The sequence below is a fragment of the Vanellus vanellus genome (assembly GCF_965231255.1).
Source record: "Vanellus vanellus genome assembly, chromosome: 5".
In the NCBI taxonomy this organism is placed as follows: Eukaryota; Metazoa; Chordata; class Aves; order Charadriiformes; family Charadriidae; genus Vanellus; species Vanellus vanellus.
The window spans coordinates 9,197,046-9,220,182 of NC_138910.1; the positions used below are offsets into that span (position 1 = coordinate 9,197,046).

General features: G+C 33.9%; 1 protein-coding gene across 1 annotated transcript; it reads right to left on the reverse strand.

Moving 5' to 3' along the window:
• Window positions 1-844: 844 nt before the first annotated feature.
• Window positions 845-21,362, reverse strand: SLC35F5 (solute carrier family 35 member F5). Its single transcript, XM_082483287.1, has 14 exons — window positions 21,225-21,362; window positions 19,947-20,090; window positions 17,627-17,689; window positions 16,002-16,083; window positions 14,473-14,663; window positions 12,731-12,812; window positions 11,838-11,925; window positions 11,158-11,222; window positions 10,659-10,763; window positions 10,023-10,182; window positions 7,566-7,656; window positions 3,274-3,428; window positions 2,729-2,817; window positions 845-1,805 (listed from the first exon to the last, which is right to left on the reverse strand). Exons 1-13 carry the CDS (start codon window positions 21,357-21,359, stop codon window positions 2,736-2,738), a joined length of 1,443 nt encoding a protein of 480 aa, XP_082339413.1. The 5' UTR covers window positions 21,360-21,362; the 3' UTR covers window positions 845-1,805; window positions 2,729-2,735.
• Between the last annotated feature and the right edge of the window lie 1,775 nt (window positions 21,363-23,137).

Here is a 23,137-nt window from a genome sequence, read left to right on the forward strand (position 1 = left end):
AAAAAAAAAAAACCACCCCCAAAAAACCACACCCTGAAAATTCTACCAAAGTCAAATGTAAAATTAGTTCTACATTCTGCATTTTCAGCCCCTCTAATTACGGGGTTTGAGAATTTAAATGTGAAGTTTCTCAAAATGCCTACATAAATTTAATCAACTTTTTCATTTGTCTTGGGTTTGTGGTTTTGTTGTTTTCTTTTTTAATCACTCCTAATTCAAGTGTTCAAAGAAGCATTTACTATCTTAAAGAGATGCCTCACATCACTGAAACTTGTAGTGTAATCCAATATGAAAAACTGGAAGGAAAAATTTGATAAAGGTGCAATATTTAACTAGAATAGTCCCCAGGTTCATCCCCCCCCTCCCTACCCCCACTTACAGATTTTTACATTAAATTCTAGCTGCTGGCTAATCAATCCTTTTAAGTGTACAGCTACGCATATTACTTTCCTGCATTTCCTCTCGTCTAGTAGTCATATCACCAAACCACCAAAATTTCTTTCTGAAGGATCATTATTGAGTGTCAAAACATGAAAATGCATTTGTGTTATGTCATCCTTCTGTGTCAAAAGACAGTGGAAGTATGCTACTAATAATCTTGTTACATGGAAGAGAATACTGTTGGCTGAAAATCCATCCTACATTCATTATAAAAAAATAAAATCCATCAAAAGCCAAAATTAACTTTAATTGAAGTGTCTTAAAGGCCAGAAGTTGGAAAATGGCACTGACTAATTTCAAATATTCCTGAATAGTTATTCTTAACTTTTCAGAATCAAATAGGACAGAAGCACTGCAGTGGAAGGAAGTTCAGGAAAGTTCAAGTTAAGGAAAATGATCAATTTTATAATAAATTTATTAATGCAACTGAGAAAAAAAAATCAATGCAAATACCTTTAAATTTCAGATTGTTTAGCAGATTACGGTAGTGCCAACCCATTGACTGAAGACTTCCACAATTAATTTGATGTCTTTCATAACTTGGCAGCTATACACATGAAAATTTTCAAATTTAGTTTTCATGTGAGAAATGGGAATACGGAAGGGTTACAAAATCAATCTGTCTAAAACAAACAGTGATTTTGAGAATGGACACCCAAATGTACTGTAATTAGAAATATTTTACCATCCACTAAAGTTTTAAACACTCCAGACTGTTAGATGACAAAAGATTTTTAAACATCGGCACCCATTGCCATTACAAGGCTTCTCAAAACGGTGTAAGACAATATATATGTAGTGTTCCAGGACTGTACAAAGATCCTGCCTCAATAATTACAAGAATACACTTAATAAATTATTTTTCTATTTTCTTCTATTAATATGCAAATAGTTTATACAACATAAAAAAGTTAATTTGTACCTACTACAGGTAACATATCTATTTAGCTTTTCATCCGAAAGCCTGTAAGACTTGATGACCTGCAAACTTATTTACATAACTCATTTGAAAGTATTTTTTAAAAATAATATTGTCCAGCATTTAACAAAATTGTGAGTTAAAAAAAGAAAGGAATCATTTAACAGCATTTGTTTTCTTGATTTTGTCAAGTAACTTCACCAGCTCAGTGTTATAAGGCAGGTTGGTTGCTCAGATGGACTAAGACTCCTTATGGTGATAAGCATGTAGTAAATTTGTTCATTTATAAAACCAGATGAAAGCAAGAAAGAGGAAAAGTTTAGAGTTTCAAAAGAACTGAAACTTCTTAATTTTTACTAGAAATTCAGAATAGGCACTGAAACATGATTCCTTAGGGACTTTTCCAGAAGATTGTCTCTTCGCTGGGCATCATTCCATTTTTAAACTAAGGAAAAAAAAAAAAAAAAAATCAGGGCTACATAATTAAAGATTACAAAAAAAGCAATCTCCACATGTATTTGTTTCCATCTTATTAATAAAGAAAATATCTTAAGTTTAAAGCACACAAGTTATCACAATCACTGTTTTGGTTAGAATGTTTTTAATATCTTTATTAGATTTAAGCAACGTTGGAAAGTAAAGATATACTTATCACGTAATTCTTCAAACGTTATTTGAAAACCAAATGCCTGTTCCTGTTACAGGTTTGCATAACCTCCTCTTAGGGATGGATATTTTGCAAACTCCCTAGCTATTCTACCCTAGTTGCCCAATCTTTTTATCATGAGAAATACTTTCCATAATATTTAATACAATTTAACAACTTAATTCTTGTCAACCACAAAGCCAAGAAGTCCCTTCTATTGTCTAGACCCTTAATAATAAAGTTAATTAAAAATAATAATAATAAAGTCTGGTCACGTCCTTTAAACTTCCTTAAACAGTCAATGTTTTTAATGAACTGCAGTAGCCTAAACTGAGACCTCAACAGCATTAAAAAGAGTGAAATAATTACTTCAGATCTCTTCCACACACATCATCCATATCAAGAAGTTGTATGCCTCTTCCGGTTTATTAACTCATGTCTGATTTTTTTTTTTTTTTTTTTTTTTTTTTATGAACATTGTAATACTCTTAAGTAAAAAACTACTTTACATTTCAAAACCATTGCCAAGAACTGTATCAAGGTGAGAATAATGCTTGGTAACAAATAATAAGAGTTTTAAAGGCCATCTTCAAAGTTATTACCCATCAATATAGAAAAAGATTAACTCCATACTCTGTAAAAATGTGTGCTTATATAACAGAAATGCCATCATGAAAACCAATCCTCACCTCTCTCTATTGTTTGAAGTTTATTAAGCATACCTTTTGTCTATGAACAGCAACTATCCCCATCTTGTGAAACACTATGCATAGGAATGAGACTTTCACACTGCTCACTTTCTTCTGGCATTCTTAAAAGAAACAAAAGTTATTCATTTAAAATTACACAGTAATATTAAATTGGTTGTTATGAAGACAACGTAAGTACTAAGTATGCTAGCTGATCTGCAGCCATCAAAACCATAGAAAGACCCTGTAACTTCATTTAGTATAGTCAAGCTTGCACAATTTTCACTACATGTTCTGGGTAGAGCAACTATTATACACGTAATTAAGGGCAAAAAAAACCCCTGTGACAGCCACTAGGAAACTTCTTTTAAAAGATAAACAGGCTTCATATCTCTCCATTTTCTGAGCATTACATAGGTTAATAAATGGATTGGCAACTACTGTTATTAAGAAATTAGTACACCTGAATATAAATTAGATGAAAATAAATACAGTATGAGTACTGTGGCTTATAAAAAGAGTACAGGATATTGGAAAGGCTAAAGAAGAGACAGGATTATACTTTGTGACTGCCCTACCTCTGAATTCGGTGTTTTCTACAAATAAAGGCAAAAATTCTTCTGATTCCCACCATCACTGGATCCCAGTTGTTATAGTGACATAAGAGAGTTGCAATGAAAAAAGAAAAAAATACAGGTACTGCCCCTGCAAAAAATAACCAGGAAAACTGCACCTAGAATTAAAACACAAACATCATTCACTCAACAGTAAAAAAAAAATTTGGCATACTGTATATTTGGAGTAATTATCATAAGTCTGAGTTCAGTTGCAGTTCTTTTAAATTGGGTGAAATATTACAACTATTTTTATAAGTTATTTGGTACAATTTCTATAGCCACTGCTACTTCTAATACACGAATAACCTTTCTTCACTGATCCGTTCTGTACAATGGAATGTACTGTTTGTGCTGTGCATGAAGACTGCTATTTCCAAATAGCCTCATTTTTAAGTTTTAGCTGTCTGATTGGTACCAATGAGAGTCCCTTAGATACTTCAAAAGTTTTGAATAAGAGAACTCAACTGAAAGATTTGTGCACCTTTTTATTCACTATGAATATACTGGCACTGAATGGTAACTGGTCAAATCCATGCACCCAGAAAGACTATGCTATGGAAAGTTTACAATCATTCTCTTTTACATTAAAAAAAAAAAAAAAAAAAGGCAGGACACATTTGCTCAGTTTAAACTAAATTCTACTTGTATCTATACTACTACTTGTGTCCATCTACTATCTATTACTACACTCTGCAGTGATCATCTGAGACTGTTTAGAACTTAACATTTTAGAAGGTTATAGAAATCAAGGGTGCAAGAAAAAGAACTAGTCTCTGAAACGCCTTTAGGGCCAACAAAGCAATGAACCATGAGCACGGCTCCCTCTTGTGGGGAAAATTTCCAAAGTTGAAGACTCTGGAGCCAAAAGGTACAGTTTTGATACTTAGCACTGATGTTCGGTCTCAAAAAACTAATAAACTGCAGTTGTTAGAGCCTTATGATATCCTTACTTATTTCAAACAGAAATTCACAGACACATAAATTACCAAAAGGAATATTTAAATAGTTGTTTAAAACTGGGTTGTAATTTCTTAATATTCTGATTTATGTCAGATTATTACAAGATATTAAATAGCCAGAAAGTTAGTAATTACACATACTGTATAATTACCATACCATTTGACAGTCATATGAAGACTGCATATATTCATAGTTCAATCTTTACATTATTATTTACATTATTAGCCACGCCAGTGGCATTCTTATGTAGATTCCCTTAAAGAAAACTGAAACGCGGTGTAAAAGACAAGGCTGGCCAGAAGCACCAACTAGAAAGCTTGAAGTTGGAAGCTTAAATTTCTATCAGGCTAACTTGGACACCTGAGACTTCAGTGAGCATAGGTCTTGGCTTCGGATATTTTGATGTTTGTATGCCAGAGACATACTTGTACAAATACACTTGTACAAACAACCTCAAAGTCTACAGGAGTTCGCCTTTAATTAGGATCACTCATATGTGCTTCTAATACTAGCAATTCTTTTTTAAAAAAAAACATAAGAGGCAAAGGATTTACCTCCAACAGCAAGAGAAGATACCGTAGACATTTACTTTGTTGTCAAAGACAAGTCTTACTGGCCCCCAATGACCCCATGCTGAAAAGTTCAGTGTCAGAAGGTGCTAAGTGTTTACATACCCTCAAACATACAAGAAGCAGCCACAAGCTGAAAGCACCAAACAGACAGGAAAGTAGAAACTTGAACAGCAAGTATATAACAGCCAGGGAAAGAAAGAACAGTAATGTAGATGCATATATGAATTGGAAAAGGAACAAAAAATAAGAGAATGAACCCCCAATCCCTCCACGATTACTCTCCCACATACAGCAAGACATAAGAGGCATCACTTGATGGCCAGCTGCCTGAAGACACTGAGGCTCCATATTTGCCCAGAGGAAGACAAAGCAGCCTCATCACACAGAGAAAAAAAAATTTAGAGGAATAGAAGGTAGCAAGTACGTGGACCACAAACTCCAGAAGGAACCAAGTGGCAGCAAATGAAAAGAATGGTGGATGAAATGGAAGAGGCAAGAAGGTTCAGATCATGAAAGATGTTGCCAGCACATAAACTGAGAAAACAAAGGAAGGTGAATATTTGACAAGAAATAGGAAAAGAGAAAATACAAGGTGTACAGAAAGTTAGATTGCTAGTTACCTATATTTGTGGGGCTTTTTTGTTTGTTTATAAATACCAAACACAAAAATTGGAGCAACTCTAACAGCAATAAACTATAAAAATGACTTAAAAATGTAACTTGCCCTTGTGTTATCAGCATCAACTGAAAGTCATCCAACAGAGCCTTAAAGATGTTTCTGCTATTTCAAGTGCCTCGATATCACATGAGTACATGAAGAATAAATTAATTTTTAAAGATCTGGGCTGTGTTTATGCAGATTAAATAGCCTAGAGATGAAGTTGTTTACTGAGAATTAAAAAAGTATATTCCATTTTTCAATGTATTCCAGAAGAAAGTTTAGATGAATCGCTTCAGAAGACAGGCTAAGCTCTTCCTATATTGATATATGTAACTATACATACACACACATCTCTAAAAATGCATTTGCACATACAGACATATATATATAAAATATACAAAATTTTGTTTTCTGCTACCAGCATTAGCTCACATGTAAATCTAATTCCAACTCACTAAAGTGAATTTCTGGGGAAGAAGTCTACAGATTTTTTTTTTCCATGTTTCCTTAATAGCTATCATTAGTTATTTACTTTCCTGTTACAATTTATGTCCCAAGTGTATATTGCAGATACTTTAACAGCAACACAAATGCAGTTATCTTACCAACAAATGCTCTGTTATTGTTGGAATGACTGCTTTATTTCTACATTTGAATATTCAACTAATACTAATAGGAAACATACTGTATCTCACATATTCGTTACACAATTATTTGCTCAGGGTCTGACTCTCATTTTCCAACTTGACTTTCCTTTTTTTATTTTTATCCTTTTATTTTTCTGCTTTATTTTCCAAAATCCACACTGACATTAAGTGAAACACAAGTTGTGCGGGGTATTTTTCCCCCATTTTTACATGCCTGCCAGAAAAATTCAGAAGTCAAAAGGTTCTCATTAGAATTTACACTTGACTTTTGATAACAGTAAACAGTAAAGCTTCTTATTGACAGGAAACATTCTAAGTGCAAGACTTGACTAATTTCTTGTACAAACAAGTACAAGCCTCGAAAGAAAAACTCAAACATAACAATTGAAAACAAGTCATAAGTTGAACCACCACAGATAATGCATGAACCCCACTTGCTTCAGGGAAGCCAAGACTCAGAGCATGCTCAAATTAAGCTATGTTCCAGGCATAGTTTAAATCCAAAATACAGAGCAGAAACAAGTGATCCTGCCTTCAGGAAGTAGAAACAGTTATGTGAGCTTGATTTAAAGAAAAAAGAAAAAAAATACAACAAAACCCCAATAATTGCATGCTTGCAGTATATGCTAAATTATCATTATTCACAGGAAATTAAGAATTTGATATTCCTTGCCACTGATTAAATATTGAAGTTAGAGTTGAAGTTCATACATAATTAAATATTTAAAACTAAGAATTTTACCCCACCAGCATGAAGAGAAAAGTATCTATACAGCTTGAAGAGTAATACAAACTAAACTTCATATAGTTTCTATTCTAAACTCTTATTACCAGATTCTTTTCTTTCCTTACACACAGGCATTTTCCACAGCTATTACCTCAATACCAGTGAAACTAGGCTAACTTAAAGGAAGACAGTTAAATGGAAGTCTAACATGCACCTGAATCTAATAATGTGCAATTAAGCCTTGTAGCTGCTGGATGCCTTTGTAGTAAACTTGCAGATTTTTGGTTTTGTCAATAATTGGGTATTTTCAAGATAAGCAGTCTATAGAAATTCTATAATTGTAAATGTATTACTTTAAGGTGTGCTATACTTGCAGCTATTCTTTAATTCTGAGAAATGCCTGCTCAAGGTAAAGCATTTGACCAGGTATTACTGATTACTTTGTATGGTTTTCAGACAAGCTGCATCTTAATCAAATGCATTTAAGTGTGCAAGCGCATGCTTGCAAATGTAAAATTACTATAACTGTCAATATCAAGAGAGTATTAATTACAATGCAGTTCAACAATTACCGACAAGTGACAAAAAAGTGAAACACTGTTCATTGTATACATTGTTAAGAATAACACTGCCATTTAATTCAAAGAAATTCTGTTAATAATGCTCAGAACTTTGTAGTACGTTACCTTTTGCATGCACATATCAGCTATTATGGACAGAGGTATTGTAAGGCTTAGCGCAAGCGTGCCTATCAGTGATGAGGTAAGAAAGCAGCCCCTAAAAGATAATAAAGAAGTATAATAATAAATAATAATAACAACAGAGGTCTTATTTAAAAGACAACTGAAGTAATACATCAAACTGCAGAAGACATTTAAATAAAGCTTAACTGTTAGTCACTGTTTGTTTTAATAATAAAAATTGCAATACCCACACTCCATCATAAATCTGTAGAACAGCATAAAATTCTTAACTAGAATATTGATGTCTTCTGGAGTGAGGTTTAATTCCCATGCAAGCCTTTTGAGATGACGGAAAATTCACTACTCTCCATGTAGTCACCATCTAGAAAAATCTCTGGTTTGTTTCCATTTTAATACCAGCTTATAGCAATTATGTCTGGTTTGCCCAGTCTGGTTAATTAAAAAAGAAAAATTAAAAAAAGAAACAACAACAAAACAACCCAGAGAACCTCAAAGTACATGTAGGACAGAACTAAGAGAACAAATGAGCTCCTGAGATCTTCAGCATTTTTGTATAAACCTAAGGCTCTATAAATAAAACTTGACTAGCCTCAGCCATTTTGACACCAAGTGAAATAATATCCAATATAAAAACTGCAATTTCCATTTTATGATTGACCAAGTCAACAGTTACCAAGCATAGCAAGGCTTGTTAGCAAATACTCATTGATGAAATAGCCTGTTCTACCATATGAAGGGAATAAATACCAGGGGGCCTCTACCTAATTCAAATCAGTAATGCCCAACTACCGAGTCAGCCTTTTATTTCAAAGGCATCTAAATTTATTCATTTCTTAAGATAAAGTCAATTCTTCTCATCCTTGGCAAGTATTGAAAACAGTATAAGCTATGCCCTTTTGTGGAACTGTAATTAGTTCTGCACACAACTAATTTTAAAGAAGGAAAATCCTGTAGCTGCAGGTTCGATTACAATACTGAAATTTGTTTTTTACCTACTTAATCCTTGTTCTGCTTACTGTAAAAATTAGAAAGATTCAGCACTACCGAAACTACATTCAGGGAATGTGGTTCACTGAAGAAAATGCTATTTTAATTGACCTCACAAGTTTGTTAACACCTTTTAAACACAAAGATTTGAATACGCATTTTGAAACTTTTTCTAGAACATGACGTCACGCATGTATTTCTCTAAACTAGAATACTACTCCCAAGCCATTAAGTCCTCCCATACGACTCTCAGCCAAGCAAAACCAACTGCTTTGGATATTTGTAATCACTTTGCATGGTTCTGTGTCTTTAAAACAGACAAGTGTACACAGATGAAAAAGGAACAGAATCGAAACAAAGCATTTTAGATACTCTATTTTTGCAAACTTCTTCCCAATATTCTAAATTCCCTTCTATACCCTAAGAGAATAATTCTGTGTCTTCACACTCACTGCTTCTGAATTGGAACTGACCTGCCCACCACAACACTGTAAATGAATGAACAATACAGAATCCAATGAAAACTTATCAGCAGGTTAAAAAAATAAATAATTAAGCATCACATCTACCACTACGTTATTTGGTTGGCAGTATGTGGTTGGGTTTATTTATATTATTTACTTCCAAAGAAAGAGTAGACGACCATACTAGTGGCACACCGGACAGGTAAAAGGATCATGTTAGCACAAACTCTGAAATTAGTCCTAGTCCAGAATTCTAGGGAAAAGGAACAGGAAATAGAAATGGCGCACTAGATTATCATTCTGATTAATTACACAAATAGTATGCGTATAAAAAAGTCTGTGCACAGCCATGTACTTAACCCTATGTTATTACCTGATTTTGGGACAAGAGTCAAGTTCGGGGGCTTTTGTTGTTTTTTTGTGGTTTTGTTTTTAGTTTATTTCGCCTATGTTGAAATTGTACTTAACCTTTTCACCAATACTGAACCGTAGTCTAATCTTACAGGATGGTGTTAACATCACAAAAATAATCCATCAATAAACAAATTAAGTTACAAAGGAACATATGCTGATATGCTGCAATGCATTTAAAACTAGGACTGGTGTAAGAGTTTGCCAATAAACAAAAAATGTCATGATTAAATTTCCAAAATAACTTTAAACTTGATCTGAAAATCCAAAACAACAAAAAAACCCTACAACCCAGGTTTTCACATTTTCATGGAATTCGACCTATATTTTTTGTTTTAGTACTGTCACGAACTTAGGATCCTCTCTACCACAGAGCTGAGAGGCTGAATGAGAAGGGTTCTGAGACAAAAGCTCACAAACTGCTACACCTATTCAAAATACAGCACTGAAACTGACATTGTTCATTGAACAGCTGTACGGCATTGGAAGCATGTCTCTCTTCCATTTGACATCTCAACGTATAAGAATACAGGTAAGACAATTTATGTGAAATAGATACAAAGCACGTAGTACATACCACAGCCAGAGGAACTCTGACAGAACTGTTCCAATAAGGCCATTAATGACAATGCACATCCATATCAGTTTATTGGGAAACTCAAATGCTTCAAACCCAGTATAGTGAAGCAGGAAAAACCCTGGCCACAGCAGCAACAGATTAAACAGCCCTACAAAACCTGAGTATAAAAACAGTATTAAGTAAATCACAATAAATATCCTTCAACATAACTAAAATCACAGCTAAACTGTACTATTTTGACAACATTCATACATAAAAGCTCCAAAAAAGCAGTATTTTAAATCTTTCAGATAAAAGGAATACAAGAAACTTTACCTGAAATTCACAAACAACAATTACATCAGATATTTACAGGTTTGAAATTAAAATAAATTAAAAAAAAATTTCATTGAGTCCAAAGGAGCTGTCTGCATTCCTACAGGTAGTGTCACCTTTCATTATTAAGGCTGTAAACAAGAAACAATTCACATAACCAGTCTCTAAAGTACTCCTAACCACAGGAACAACAGGCTTTCTCCACTTCCTTAGCTTTTCTGAGCCCGTTTACGACTCATATATAGTTCAGTGCCTGAAAGCAAACAATATAATCACATAATGAGTTAAAACTTTCAATAGAGTTATTTTTAGTCTTACCAAAGAACATTGGTATGTCAAGTTTATCTTCTCTATCCACTTTCCTTTTTATCATTACTATGTACACAGCATAAAGCATTGCTCCTACAAGAGACCAAAGGGAACCTGTAAAGATAAAAAAAAAAAAAAAAACACAAACAAACAAAAACAGAAACAAACCAACACTCAAGACATGCCAAGCATGTTATGCACACTAGGTTCAACTCTCCTAATCATACACCTATTATAAAACCGTCAAAGATGAACAAGTTATTTCAGCATCCATTACCATATGAATAGTACAGGAAAATGCAGAAAGCTCAAAAATGTAAATATTTTCCCACATACACAGGAGGAAAAAAAGTATCATAAATGTCCTGTTTCAGAAGTTGAAACTAAAAAGCTAAATTGCGAAGTGTTATACAAGTAAGAAATATAGAGTTACTATATGACCTGCTAGGTATTGTCAAAAGATGGTACGCATCACTACATATCTTAGGATAAAAAAAAAAGTAAATACCTATTGTATCTTTTCCAGCAGATTTCTCAGATCCAGAAAGATTAACAAGTACCACACCACCAATGCTATCAAAAAAGAAATGCAAAACGCTACTTAAAAATCAAGAACGTTTTTAAATAGACAGGAAACAAGGGGGAGAAAATTATCAAAACAGAGTTCTATCTTTATATAATTTTAGTTAACCAAACCCCACTTTTGGCAAACTCAAAAGGAGTTCGCTATTGCTAAGGCCTGAACCTAAGCTTAAAATAAAATAAAATAAACAAAAAAAAACAAACAAAAAACCAAACAAAAACACAAAAAAACAAACCACAACAAAGCCAAACCCCCCACTTTTAACTTCCCTGAACAACACACCAGGCATTTAATGAAACAGGCTAACAACTCTGAATGTCAAGCCTCTTCCTTTTTCCCCATCTACACAAAGGTGGAGAAATTATAATTAAACAACAAGAAAATAACATCACATATTTCCAACAGAAACCTGATTAATCTAACTTCCTATAAGAGCATGAGATTCAGTAACTGTTCATGATATGAAGTATTTAAAAAGAAACAAGGATTTTAAAAACGTAAAGCCTATCATACATTGTCACAGATACCATAGGTATAATAGGTATAGTTATCCTCTCACTGTATCGGGGATTTTTTGATCAAATGTTCCAGCCCCACCATCTTACCTTAAAATAACAGCTAATAATTTGGACAGGGTAAACCTATCTCCACTGTTACTGGGAAAGACTGCAGCCAAGATTAAAGTAAAAAGCCCTGCAAGAGAAATTAAGAAGAGTTTATACACTCAAGTTTTGTTACTAGTTTGTTCAGAAAACTGCACAGACATGTTCTTCTTTATATTTCACAAACTTAACTACTTGATTTTAGCAACCATAATTTTAATCTGAACTATTATGAAACTAACACCTCGTGATGTAAATCCTTAGATGAGCAAACACATGCTCAACTTTGAGAAAGCTAACCGTACAAAATAAACGGCTACAAGCCTGAAGAGTCAGTGGGGAATAAAAAAATAAAAATTCACATAATTGTGCTTTTAAAAGTGATTTTATAAGAGAACACAAGTTACTCCTCAAAACACAGACTGTCACATGATTTAAATACTTTAAAGCTCATATTGGAGCCTTTCATAAAACTTGTAAAGCAAGTAATACACATAATATTTAAGTGGTCTAAGTTCTTTACCCCTAAAACCATTTAAAAAAAAAAAAAACAACACATTAATTTGCAAGAAGACTATACCCTGAATTGTATTTATTTTCATAAAAAGTTACACCACCTTTCCGTCAAACCTATTATTACACTCCCAATATATCTCTTTAATACACAGACATAACCATAGAAGTACACACGCACGGACTTGAAAAGCAAAGAGCAGGGAAATCATGAAGATAGCTTAAACCCCTGCAATTACATAATGAAATTTTAAATGCCCATATTCAATGGCTTTAAGCCTTAGGATTCCTCCCAAACCACAGGTAAATCATTACACAAGTCCACTGTAAAGATTTTTATGTTATAAACAGCCTTATAATTTGATGGTGTAAATAAAACTTACCAGAGGTTGAAGACAAGATATTAACTATGGCAACTTGGGTATCTGACAGAGCTTCTTGGTAAGAGAAATTTGCCAAGAACCACTGGGGTAAAAGAAGAATAATTTTGTGATTATATGGATAGCAACAGCAGACTTTAAGTAGGATTTTATTGCAGTGATAAACTTAAAGAAAAAAAAAAAAACCAAACAACTATTTGTCCAAGAAGAAAATCAAAACAAGACCACTACCTCAAACAGATTTCTAACTTCTGTTAAAATGGCAGGTACATTAAAAGACAGAGACAAAATCAGAACTGGCCCAAACCAAACACATTCAACTACGTGTTAATAATGAAATAACATACTTTAGAATTTAAACATAATTAATTAATTAAAATGAAATTATAATAACTATTTTATAGTAACTGAAGGTACTTTAACTTGTTTTGCAAGTGCTTCAAGATGATTACTGCATAAGGGCTGCAAAGAAATTTCAGAGATATTAGGCTGACTAATGTCCAATGTAAGTTCTTTTAGAGTACTGAAAAAAGTCACACATCTCTACCCTAAAAAAATAAGCACCACTTACATTTAATACCTCAAAAAATATTTTGGAAGGATTCATGGTTGTGAGTTGCTTCATAAGTATAAAAAGAAACAGTGAGTGTTTTATCATTTCTTGATACAGATCTCATTAATGAGATCTCAGTTATATCCTCAGGGAGGTTACCATTCTCTAAAGCCTTAGATGGAAATACTTATACTGTCCAAGAAGAAATACATGTAACATGCCAGTAGTAGCAGCATCCATGAAGAGTGTAAACAGAATCTGTTTTGTACATAAGAACTCTACCCTAGAAAATATTCATGTGTATAAATATGAAAATATGCTTAGACAGAGAATTTTAAATAATTTTAAAAAAAGCTATTTCATCCATCCAAATTAATTAATTATTATTCTCTTGCTGCTGTGTGCACATTCTTTATATATACACACAGAAAAATTGCATCACTGTTTTCTGGTCTATGCACTGATAGTACTAACAATTTTAAGTTATTATCATTATTTTAATTTTTAAAGACCACAGCTTCCTGAGGGAAAGCTGTGGTGGGTCCACACTACATATACTACATATATATTCTGCAGTATCACTGAAGCTACCGCCAGAAAAGCTACCACTGATCTGCTCTCTACATTTTTTACTGTTTCTCGAAAATCCTGCCACCATTATCCCTCTCTCCCCAAGACGTGGTGCAGAAACACCAGCAACCAACAGATTCATAAGTAAATGTTGCAGCCCTCAATGGTGCTAAATGACAATTAACTATCTTCTCTTCATATACCTGGAGGACACAATGTCAGTGAGGTGTAAGATGGTACTCTTTCTGTGATGGCCCAGAAAGAATTCATAGTGACATTTACCCATTTCATGCACTCTTACTGCAGCTGTTAACGGCCTATATACATGTAATCCCTGACCTAGCTGTAGCAAACATACCCAGCATTGGGCAACATGGGACAAAAGCATGGCACATCTTACAACTGACCTTACAGTTAACTACACATCCAGGATCTCTTTTTATTACCCTTCCCTTTAAGAAGCTGCACCTTTGTGTCCAACACAAGGAATGTTTTACTTCTTATAATATATTTATGAAATGAGCCATAAAGAATACAAGTCACATCAATACTGTTTCACTATTATTACACAAGTTTTAATTGCATCTATATTTAAGTTTTCTGAAGAAAATGGATCACGTACCACAAAGCAAAAGAAAAAACTAATTTTTGCTACTTGAGTCGCAGTGAGTTTTCCTACAGTTTTTAATATTGATTCCTGCTCCTTAATTGTTGGATATGACATACGAGACAACTTTGCTTCCAATGCGTGGCTCGATGGAAGTTGTCGAATCTCCATAATATTACTGAACCTTACACGAGGCTTTTTGGGAGCTTAAGAGAAGAAAAAAATAAAAAAAAAAAAAAAAGAGAAAAAAAGGCTGCATATTATCATTAAACTTTTCAAGCCAACACAACATGCAAACAAAACTATGAGGTTCTAGTGGCATTGATTACAATACTTCACAAATAATAGGGTTTTATCCAAACAGAAGACATTATTTTTATTTATTAAACTAGTATTTTGCTATTTGATAGGTCACTAATAAGACAAAGCACAATTACTGTTTTCAATCAGCACAGCTGCCCATCCACAAAAACCTCACTGAAAAGCACCATCCCTCCTCCCTGTCACAAAAATCCCCACGAGGTAACAAGTTTTTAAGGTAAGAATTACTCTGTTTTGATAAATATTACACGCAAGATTTTCTTTTAACTATGTAACAGTTAAACAGCTGAAAACTCCACACAACTATACCTAACTGCACAGACAGCATTTCATTCAGAGGATGAGAGCATCCAACAAACCTCAAAGCTTAGCAGAGATCATAAGGGCACTTGCTCATTTGAAATCCACCTTCTAACTAATCTTGCAAACCAGGACCAGATTTTATTTATAAGGGTATTGTAAATATCATTAGTTTCCTGTATAAAGAAAACATTAGACACTACGTATAAATATTAGCCTAGTTCAACACGAAACAATACCTAAATTCCTAAAAAAGTAAAGGGAAAAGCTACAGCTCAAACAACCCTGAAGTGACTGGTGCATGTTATCCCAGGACAGCAGAGCCTACCCATAGTGGTTCTGCACATGTCATCTAGAAATTAGCAAAGATACTTTCCCTTTTACAAGAAGGGACTCTTTTGCTGAGGATCAGATAAATGGATTCTTTGACAGTCAACTTTTCTATAAATTGTCTGGGACAGTTAGGCCCATTTCAGCTACTATCACAAGATAGTGAGGCTTAAATAAAATCAGAATGCACATAGACTGTTAAAATTCTTACTTTGACTGCTTTGCTCCTGCTCTAAAAAGGACAATAGCTTGTTTTTCCAGAGGCTGACTCACTGCTGCTGGTCATACAAGCCCAGAAGGAAAGAATCACAAGTACTGAACCCAGTTGGTCCCTTGAGATAAACATAGGCTGGATCTGTAGTGACCAAGAAAGGTAAACTGAACAACAGGCCTATGTTTTCTCTACTTGAAAGTAAATATATGAGACTGCAATTCATGCAATAAGAGATTTAAAGAAGAAAAAAAAAAAAAAAAAAAGAAAAAAGAGAGGGGGGAGGCAAGTCCTGCAACATGACAGCAGTTATACCAACAAAGACGACAGTAATTCATTCACCAAAAAACTAGCATTTCAGCATTCCAAAGTCTTTACTCACTTTTCTCTGCATCACTATTATTACTGCCATTTTTTTCAGTTGGCAAATCATGAAACTTTACAGGAACATATAAAGGTTCGCTCTGAAATGAATCAGTATAAGTAAAAATACAGTTAAGCAGGATATTTAAATTATAAGCAGTAGAATTAATATAGTGAATTAGAAAGCTAACTAAAGAAAAGCTCAGTGAATATTAAGAGAATCAAATTTAACAAACTGGTTTTGTATACAGTGGATAGGCTTGTCAAAAGGGTTCATACATAATATGTATTTTATGTTAAAAATATTGGCCAAACAAGTACTCAAAATAACTGTGCTTTTCTATATATCCTCATGAACACTGATCCTACTGATCTGATTTTAAATCCTACTGATTTAAAATTCAAAAATAACTCAAAATCAGGCCTTTCATTAGATCTATAGCTTCTCTCCAAATGATAAACCAGAAACATAATACATAAAAATTAATACATACTCATTTTCCTCCCATGACCATAAAGGCTCATGAACTAGAACTAAAAGTCAAAAAATTTTGGGAAATGTACTTTAATATATACAGCACTTAGCAGAAGTTTTAATTGTTTAAAATACTTCTAACAAGACAAGTTTTAAGCTGCTTGTTTAAACTAAATAAATAAACTGTAAGAGTAATGAAATCTGGTAGCTGCGCTTTCGTTAGGCTCCTTATTTAGGACCAGAATTTTTGTGGATGTTTAAATAAATGCAAAACTGTCTGAGGGTGACAATGAATCCTGCTTCTGAAGTGAGATGATCTTAATGAATTGAGCAGACTAAGAAGATTTGATTCTTAAATGTAGACAAAGTTTCAGGAGAAAAAAAAAAAAAAAAAACAACACAAAGAAAGAAATGAAGAATACTTCTGAAAAAATCTCTCTTCAACTCCCTATTCAGTATAAAATACCCATATGGTAGTTTGTCAGCACTCAATTGCCTTCCCCTACTCTATTACAGAGACGGTGCAAACTTTAAAAATTGTGTGTTTTGGATACATTTCTGCATGTGGTCTCTGATTTAAGTATGCAGATTAAGCAGCAATCTGTGATCAACAGGAGCATAACAAACCATCATTTATGGATGATAAAAATAACCACAAAAATGCCATCTTGCAATGTAGCTTATCAGCAGAATACCAGTACTGACACTTGATTCAGTAGACAGTAGTCACTCTGTCCACTGGAAGGAAGCAAGGAGTCCATTTCTCTTTCAAAATGCAATGCAGGATCATGGTACACAAGCTAGCTGACTAACTGAATGACTCCGTTGCAGATTTTAGTCTTGAAAACTGTGTGGCTTTATCGCTAGCTCTCCATGTTTTGCTTTGGCAGCTACCAAGCTGAATACGTAAAGGTTTCCTTCATATGTCATAAATATTTCTTTCAAACTACTACAGAAACATTCAAGTAAGTGTTACATTGAGCTGAGGACCTGTATTTCTCATAATAAGCAATGCCATTATTTGTAGCATATATTATTAACATATAAGTTACCAACCTCCTTTGCCAAAAACTATTACACTTAAGACTGCCATATTTTAAAAACAGGAAGTCAGGATAATGGTGTCATGTTACTGTAAAGCACTGACCTTCACAAATGAAAGTACTTACCAGAGAACTGTTTACAGTGTTATCTGTTGTACAAGCAGCAAAATAACCTTCAGCATCTGCAAACTAATTACAGAACCTTAGATGTAATAACCTACCAAGGCAGAGTTATTAATAACTGAAATTTTTTGAGAATTAGTTTTTTAATGCCTTTTTTCATAATTCTATAACAATCCCCTCTCTCCCTCCAGCCCTCCTCCCCAATGAAGAAGAGGGCTTACAAATTCAGTAAATAATTTCAGTAATTTCTTGTACCTCTTGGAGAACCCCATTGAATTCAACTACCCAGTTATCAATGCAGGATCAGGCTGTTAGAATGCCAAAACCTGTAAAGTTGAGTCTCAGCAAGACATGCTCCACTAAATTATTGTGTATGTATTAGCAACAATGTTTCCTCATTTTATTGAGGCAAAGTTCCTTTGCATAAAACCCTGGAACTTTGCCTTAGTTTTAACAAGACTTAAATTAGGACAAAGTCAAGTATCATTTTTCCTCTTCCTTTCTGCATCTTAACAAGCACTACTACCCCTGTTCTCTGACCTGCAGCTCACTGTTCCACCATGCTGGTAAGAAATCTGTTAAGCAAAGCCTCAAATGTGGAAGAGGGCTTAAAAGTAAGGTATGAATGTTTACCCGTGCAATCACTCTTGAAATCAAAATCTATACATGTATAATTTGTTCCAGATTAATAAACACAAGATATTTCAAAGACAGACACTTGTAGTAATTATACAGCTTAATATTTAACGAAACTCCTGGGGGGGTGGAATTTTCCAACTGCACACTACAGTCCTGTCTGTACTGTTCTTTTGAAATATGCTAACATCAAAAGTAGTGGCTATTTCCTACAAATTATTTTAAAAGTTACTTTTTATAGGATTAGAAAGAAAAAATGGGATTCTGGTAGCGCTGTCATGAGTGCCACAAAACGTGACAGATTCAGCGCTTCTGCTCATTGCTGTCCAGTTCATATGAGGTTTTATTACCTCTTTCTTTGCAATAGCACTGCCTGAGATTCAGTTGGTCAATATATCCACTACAATTCACACTATGCAGTAGCCCCTTATTCTACTCATCTGCTTAGATCAATAAATTTGATCAGTATAATTGCTCTGTACAACTAATCATCCTTTAGTGCCTTCATCATCCTTGTCATTACTGCCAATAAAGAATCTGTAAATTCTGTTTATTTCCCGATTATCTTATGAGATACTGAACAGCATAAAGTCTAACATGTGCCATACTATGCACAGACATGTGATATTAAAGGCTGATCTACTAAAAATTGTTTCAAGATATCAACCAACCCTAATTGTTCTATGTTTTTAACACAAGATTTGTTTAAAAACAAAAGGTTTAGGGTTTTTTTTGTTGTTGTTTTGTGGTATGTTTTTTTAATAAAAATCATTTGGCTTAATGTCACATAACACTTCAGTTATTTAAGTATGTTACGCCTACAACTGTCACTATCAGTCAAGTCTAGTACATCCAGAAAACTTGAAATCAGTTTCTTTCATACAAGCTATTTTCTATAAAGACATGTTGATTAACAGCATGTTCTTGGATCAGATTTTCTGTTATTTTAATGTAAGATTAATATCAGGCCAAACGCCTTACTGCTTCCTGAGTCCTGCTGTTCAGCATTCTGAAACACTGGCACAGAACAAGCGCTCTTCCGGGCATCTCTAATTTCCTTGGGAAAAAAAGTATGTGTTTCTATAATATGGCAATAATTTTAGACTCTAGCACAAACCATGCCTAGTTCTAGAATGGGCAACAGAAGGTCACTCATGCATAAAGGCTATAAAAAATACAATATTAACAAAACCATAATTCTACCACCTTTCCTAAATGACTTTAAAAACCTCACAACCTCTTAGCAAACAGTTCATAGTTCTGCCAGAAACAAAAAGAGTTGGTAATAAAATCAAATACAAAGTTCAAATACTGATTCCATTGGTTATAGATGGTAGGGAAGTAAATGGGAACCAACAGCAGCCATTCTGATAAGCTCTTCTCAAAAAGAATTACCCTCTGTAACCGTCCAAGATAAAATACCAGGCTAGACAGGACAATGGTCTGGCCCAGCAGAGCATTTCTGATGATTCCTGATGCATTTCATACTGCTTTTTTCCTTTATTTTCTTCCTCTCAAGACTACTATTATGATAGCCGTGCCCTCATGTGCCGTGATTCAGTTTAACTGCTTTTCTGAAAGAACTACTTAACAAATACATAAACTTTGCCTTTCTGTAGTCCCTATTTTAAGTTTTTTTCTGCACAAACTTCAAATATCGAAACATTTATAAAGTTAAAATACTTACAAAAGCTGCATGCCTTCCACGAAACCCACGAGTACACTGTTGCCTCCATGGTTTCCAAACAATAAATCCCAAGAGGTATAGAACAAACATGGATGTTTTTGCAAATGTACTGAAAAAAGGTTTGTTGTACTTTGTAAAAACATACTGTGGAAAGAAAATAATTGCAGCATCCAAAATTACCAATTAGGTGAGAATTCACAAGATGAATGGTTTTAAGCATACAGTCCAAAACAGTCCGGTTCCCAAAATGACAGTGCCATGAGTACTGGCATGTATGACCAAAAGACTCAAGTGGCCTTACTTATTCTGGGGGTACCCTCACCCAAGCTATCTTAAAAACCAATAAGAAAGTGCTGAGCCATTTTGTAAGACACTATGCCACTGGAAAACAGCTACTTATTTATTGTGTCTAACCAAGGAGCATACTGATATGCCACTGAACTCAAATAAGACTGAAAAATACATTTACATACAAATATTTTCTAAATGAAAGGCCACTTTTATCAACAATAGCATATTAATCACAAATTAGAGAAGATTACTTTGATTAAGTAACATTTCAGTATCAATAGTGATTCCACTAGCTCATTGGAAGAGTTTTCTTAATATAAGAGCATCTTAAACACAAACATTTTTATATGCTTAGTTTCAAAAACTAGTATAGAATGTAACTTTATGACAATTCAGAAACCTGAATTTGACAAGAATTTATTAAAAACTCAGTTTCCATTGCTAAAGCTCTGGTTTAAGTCCCAAAAATTAACAAGAAGTAAATAGCAGATCAGTTTCAAGATAGTGAACATATGAACTAGATTATGACAAACTTGTCTGCAATTATAGGGCTTAACTCCATGACCTTGAGTCCTTTGGTCCTAGACTTCTAGATGTTCTGAATTACCATCTACTCTACCATACCACCTAGCCTGCAGTGTCAAAGCTAATTTACTACTTCTCGGGAAAAATATGGGTATTATTTTAACATGGCAACAAGCACAACGAACTCCCTAATTACAGTACACAGTTATGAGCTTATGTTGTTTAATTTTAAAGTCATTGGTAACACCTGCCATGAAAGCAACAGTCACCGAGTTGAGCTTGTTACTAACTTTTAGTGGATACAGGTTAGTTCACTAACCCAAAGGATATCGTCTTCCATGTCCTGAAAAGGTGGTTAAACATTACACTAAAAACACTCATTGAGTGTTTGAGTGACTATGTTTCTGCTGCATCTTTCCCTCAGGCATTTATTTTCCTTAAGATCCACGGAACAATACTTACAGAAGTGAGTTCTGAAGAAGCAACCCATATCACGTCAACGAGGAGAAGAATGACAATTCCTAGAGCCATTCGCCTACGCTGAGTGTATGAACTGCTCTGGGAGCTCATTCGATTCATGATAAAAACCCACACCATTTGTAACCTATTCAAGATCAATAAAGGAATAAAACCCAAAAGATTATAAATGGTGACCAAAAAAAACAAAGAAATAGAGAAAAACAGTGGGAGCAAGCGTTTCATATATATGAAATGCACCCAATATGCCAGGAAACACATGCTTATGTTTATTAAAAAGCATATCTTTCAAAGATTTGTCATGAGATTTTCAGAGACAGTAGGTGCGATTAGAATTAAGTCCAGACTTCTCAAGAATTTATCAACTGTTCTACCACTGAAATAAGCAAAAGTAGGTAAAACATGCACTGCCTTTTTGGAATTTCTACTCTATGAGTTCTGCAAAATTTGAAATATTTATGTTTTAGTAAATTTAGATACTCTAAGCTGACAGCAGAAATTATTTTGATGTGTCATGTCAAATATAATTCTACTAAAGGTAGTCAGAAACGTGTCTCAACTTTGGCATTCAACAAGCATTCCTGAAGACACAGCAACACATCTGGGTGCATTATGATCCCCCAAACTGTAAAGGGATTCAAGAAAAAAAAATATTTAATTGTAAACTTACAAAATTAGACTACACGTGCACTTGAACTTAAGAGATTTACGTATCTGTTTGGTAATTAATGAAATACAGGCATGCACCAATTCTAGCGAAAAACCTATCAAACTAAGAGAAAGCATATAATATATGCAACAGAAAGCTTTGCCTATTAAAAAACCCCAAAACATGAATAATGATTTTGACTATGTCCCAGTATGTTACACATAGGAATAATGAATTAAGAACACTTCATACTCCGAGAAATCAAAACTACATCAATAAACTAGGTTTAAGCTTGTCATTTGGTACAAAAGTGCTTGACAAAGTCATGCAGACTTGCCACAAATTACAGCATAAAGTTTGGATTTTGACACACACAAACCTATTATCCTTTTCATATAAACACCTCACGGCTCCTAGAAGTCTTTGTTCAAGGTAGTAATAGAAAGGTCTCAATTTAAGCAATTCTAGTGAACTGTCAGAAAGAACAGCTGGGTTTAAATGCTTAAAGCCAACTGCTTTTACATACTGGAAGAGTAAGAGTATATAGTTCAACAGAAAATTGTGAAGATATTGCTTGGGCTGCAGAAATTCGTATTAGGAAGACGACTATTTGCAGTTAAAACATTAAAATGTATGCAGATGAGCATTACAAAGTGTAAATAGATCATGACCAACCTTTGTTCCTTTTCCTTCAGTAGGCAGAATACTTCTGCTTCATTCAATGCACAGAGCAAACACAAGAGAACAGAACTGATATTGTTTGGGTTGGCCAAAAATGTGGTACATCATGACTTTAAAGGGCTTGACTTTGCACAACTTGCATTAAAAGTAAGTATTAACATTACTGAAAACACTGAAGTTATGTTAAGAGATCGCTAAAGTATTTTCAAAAAAATAAAAAAAGTGAGGTAAACAAGCTTTTAAAAATGTTGCTTGTGTTTTAATTAAAAAAAAATTACAAGATTCACTGGACCTACTCCAAACAAATGCTAACCATGAGCATACCAGACCAACATGCATTCTTACATCCACTAATGCTACTAGAGGCTGATTCAGATCTGTGATACAGCTTTACAACTGCCCATTAGAAGAACTAAATTTAGGAAACCCTTCAATTTTATGATTAAAAAGATTCAAATACAAGTGACAGAGACTGATATCTCATTCATCAGCCTACTTGTGCTAGAATCTTTTACATATTTTCTAATGAACCTCAGTAAGATACGCATATGGTAGTTCTATGATTAAC

Bases quoted from the DNA above. Each gene is read 5' to 3' on its own strand.
- SLC35F5 (XM_082483287.1), bottom strand. From the start codon at position 21,359: ATGGTGTGGGTTTTTATCATGAATCGAATGAGCTCCCAGAGCAGTTCA. The intron at 11,926-12,730 runs GTAAGTTTTATT...TTTCTCTTGCAG, and splicing joins TATCTTGTCTTCAACCTCTG to GGCTTTTTACTTTAATCTTG. The intron at 3,429-7,565 runs GTAACGTACTAC...TTTTAATTCTAG, and splicing joins CTGATATGTGCATGCAAAAG to GTGCAGTTTTCCTGGTTATT.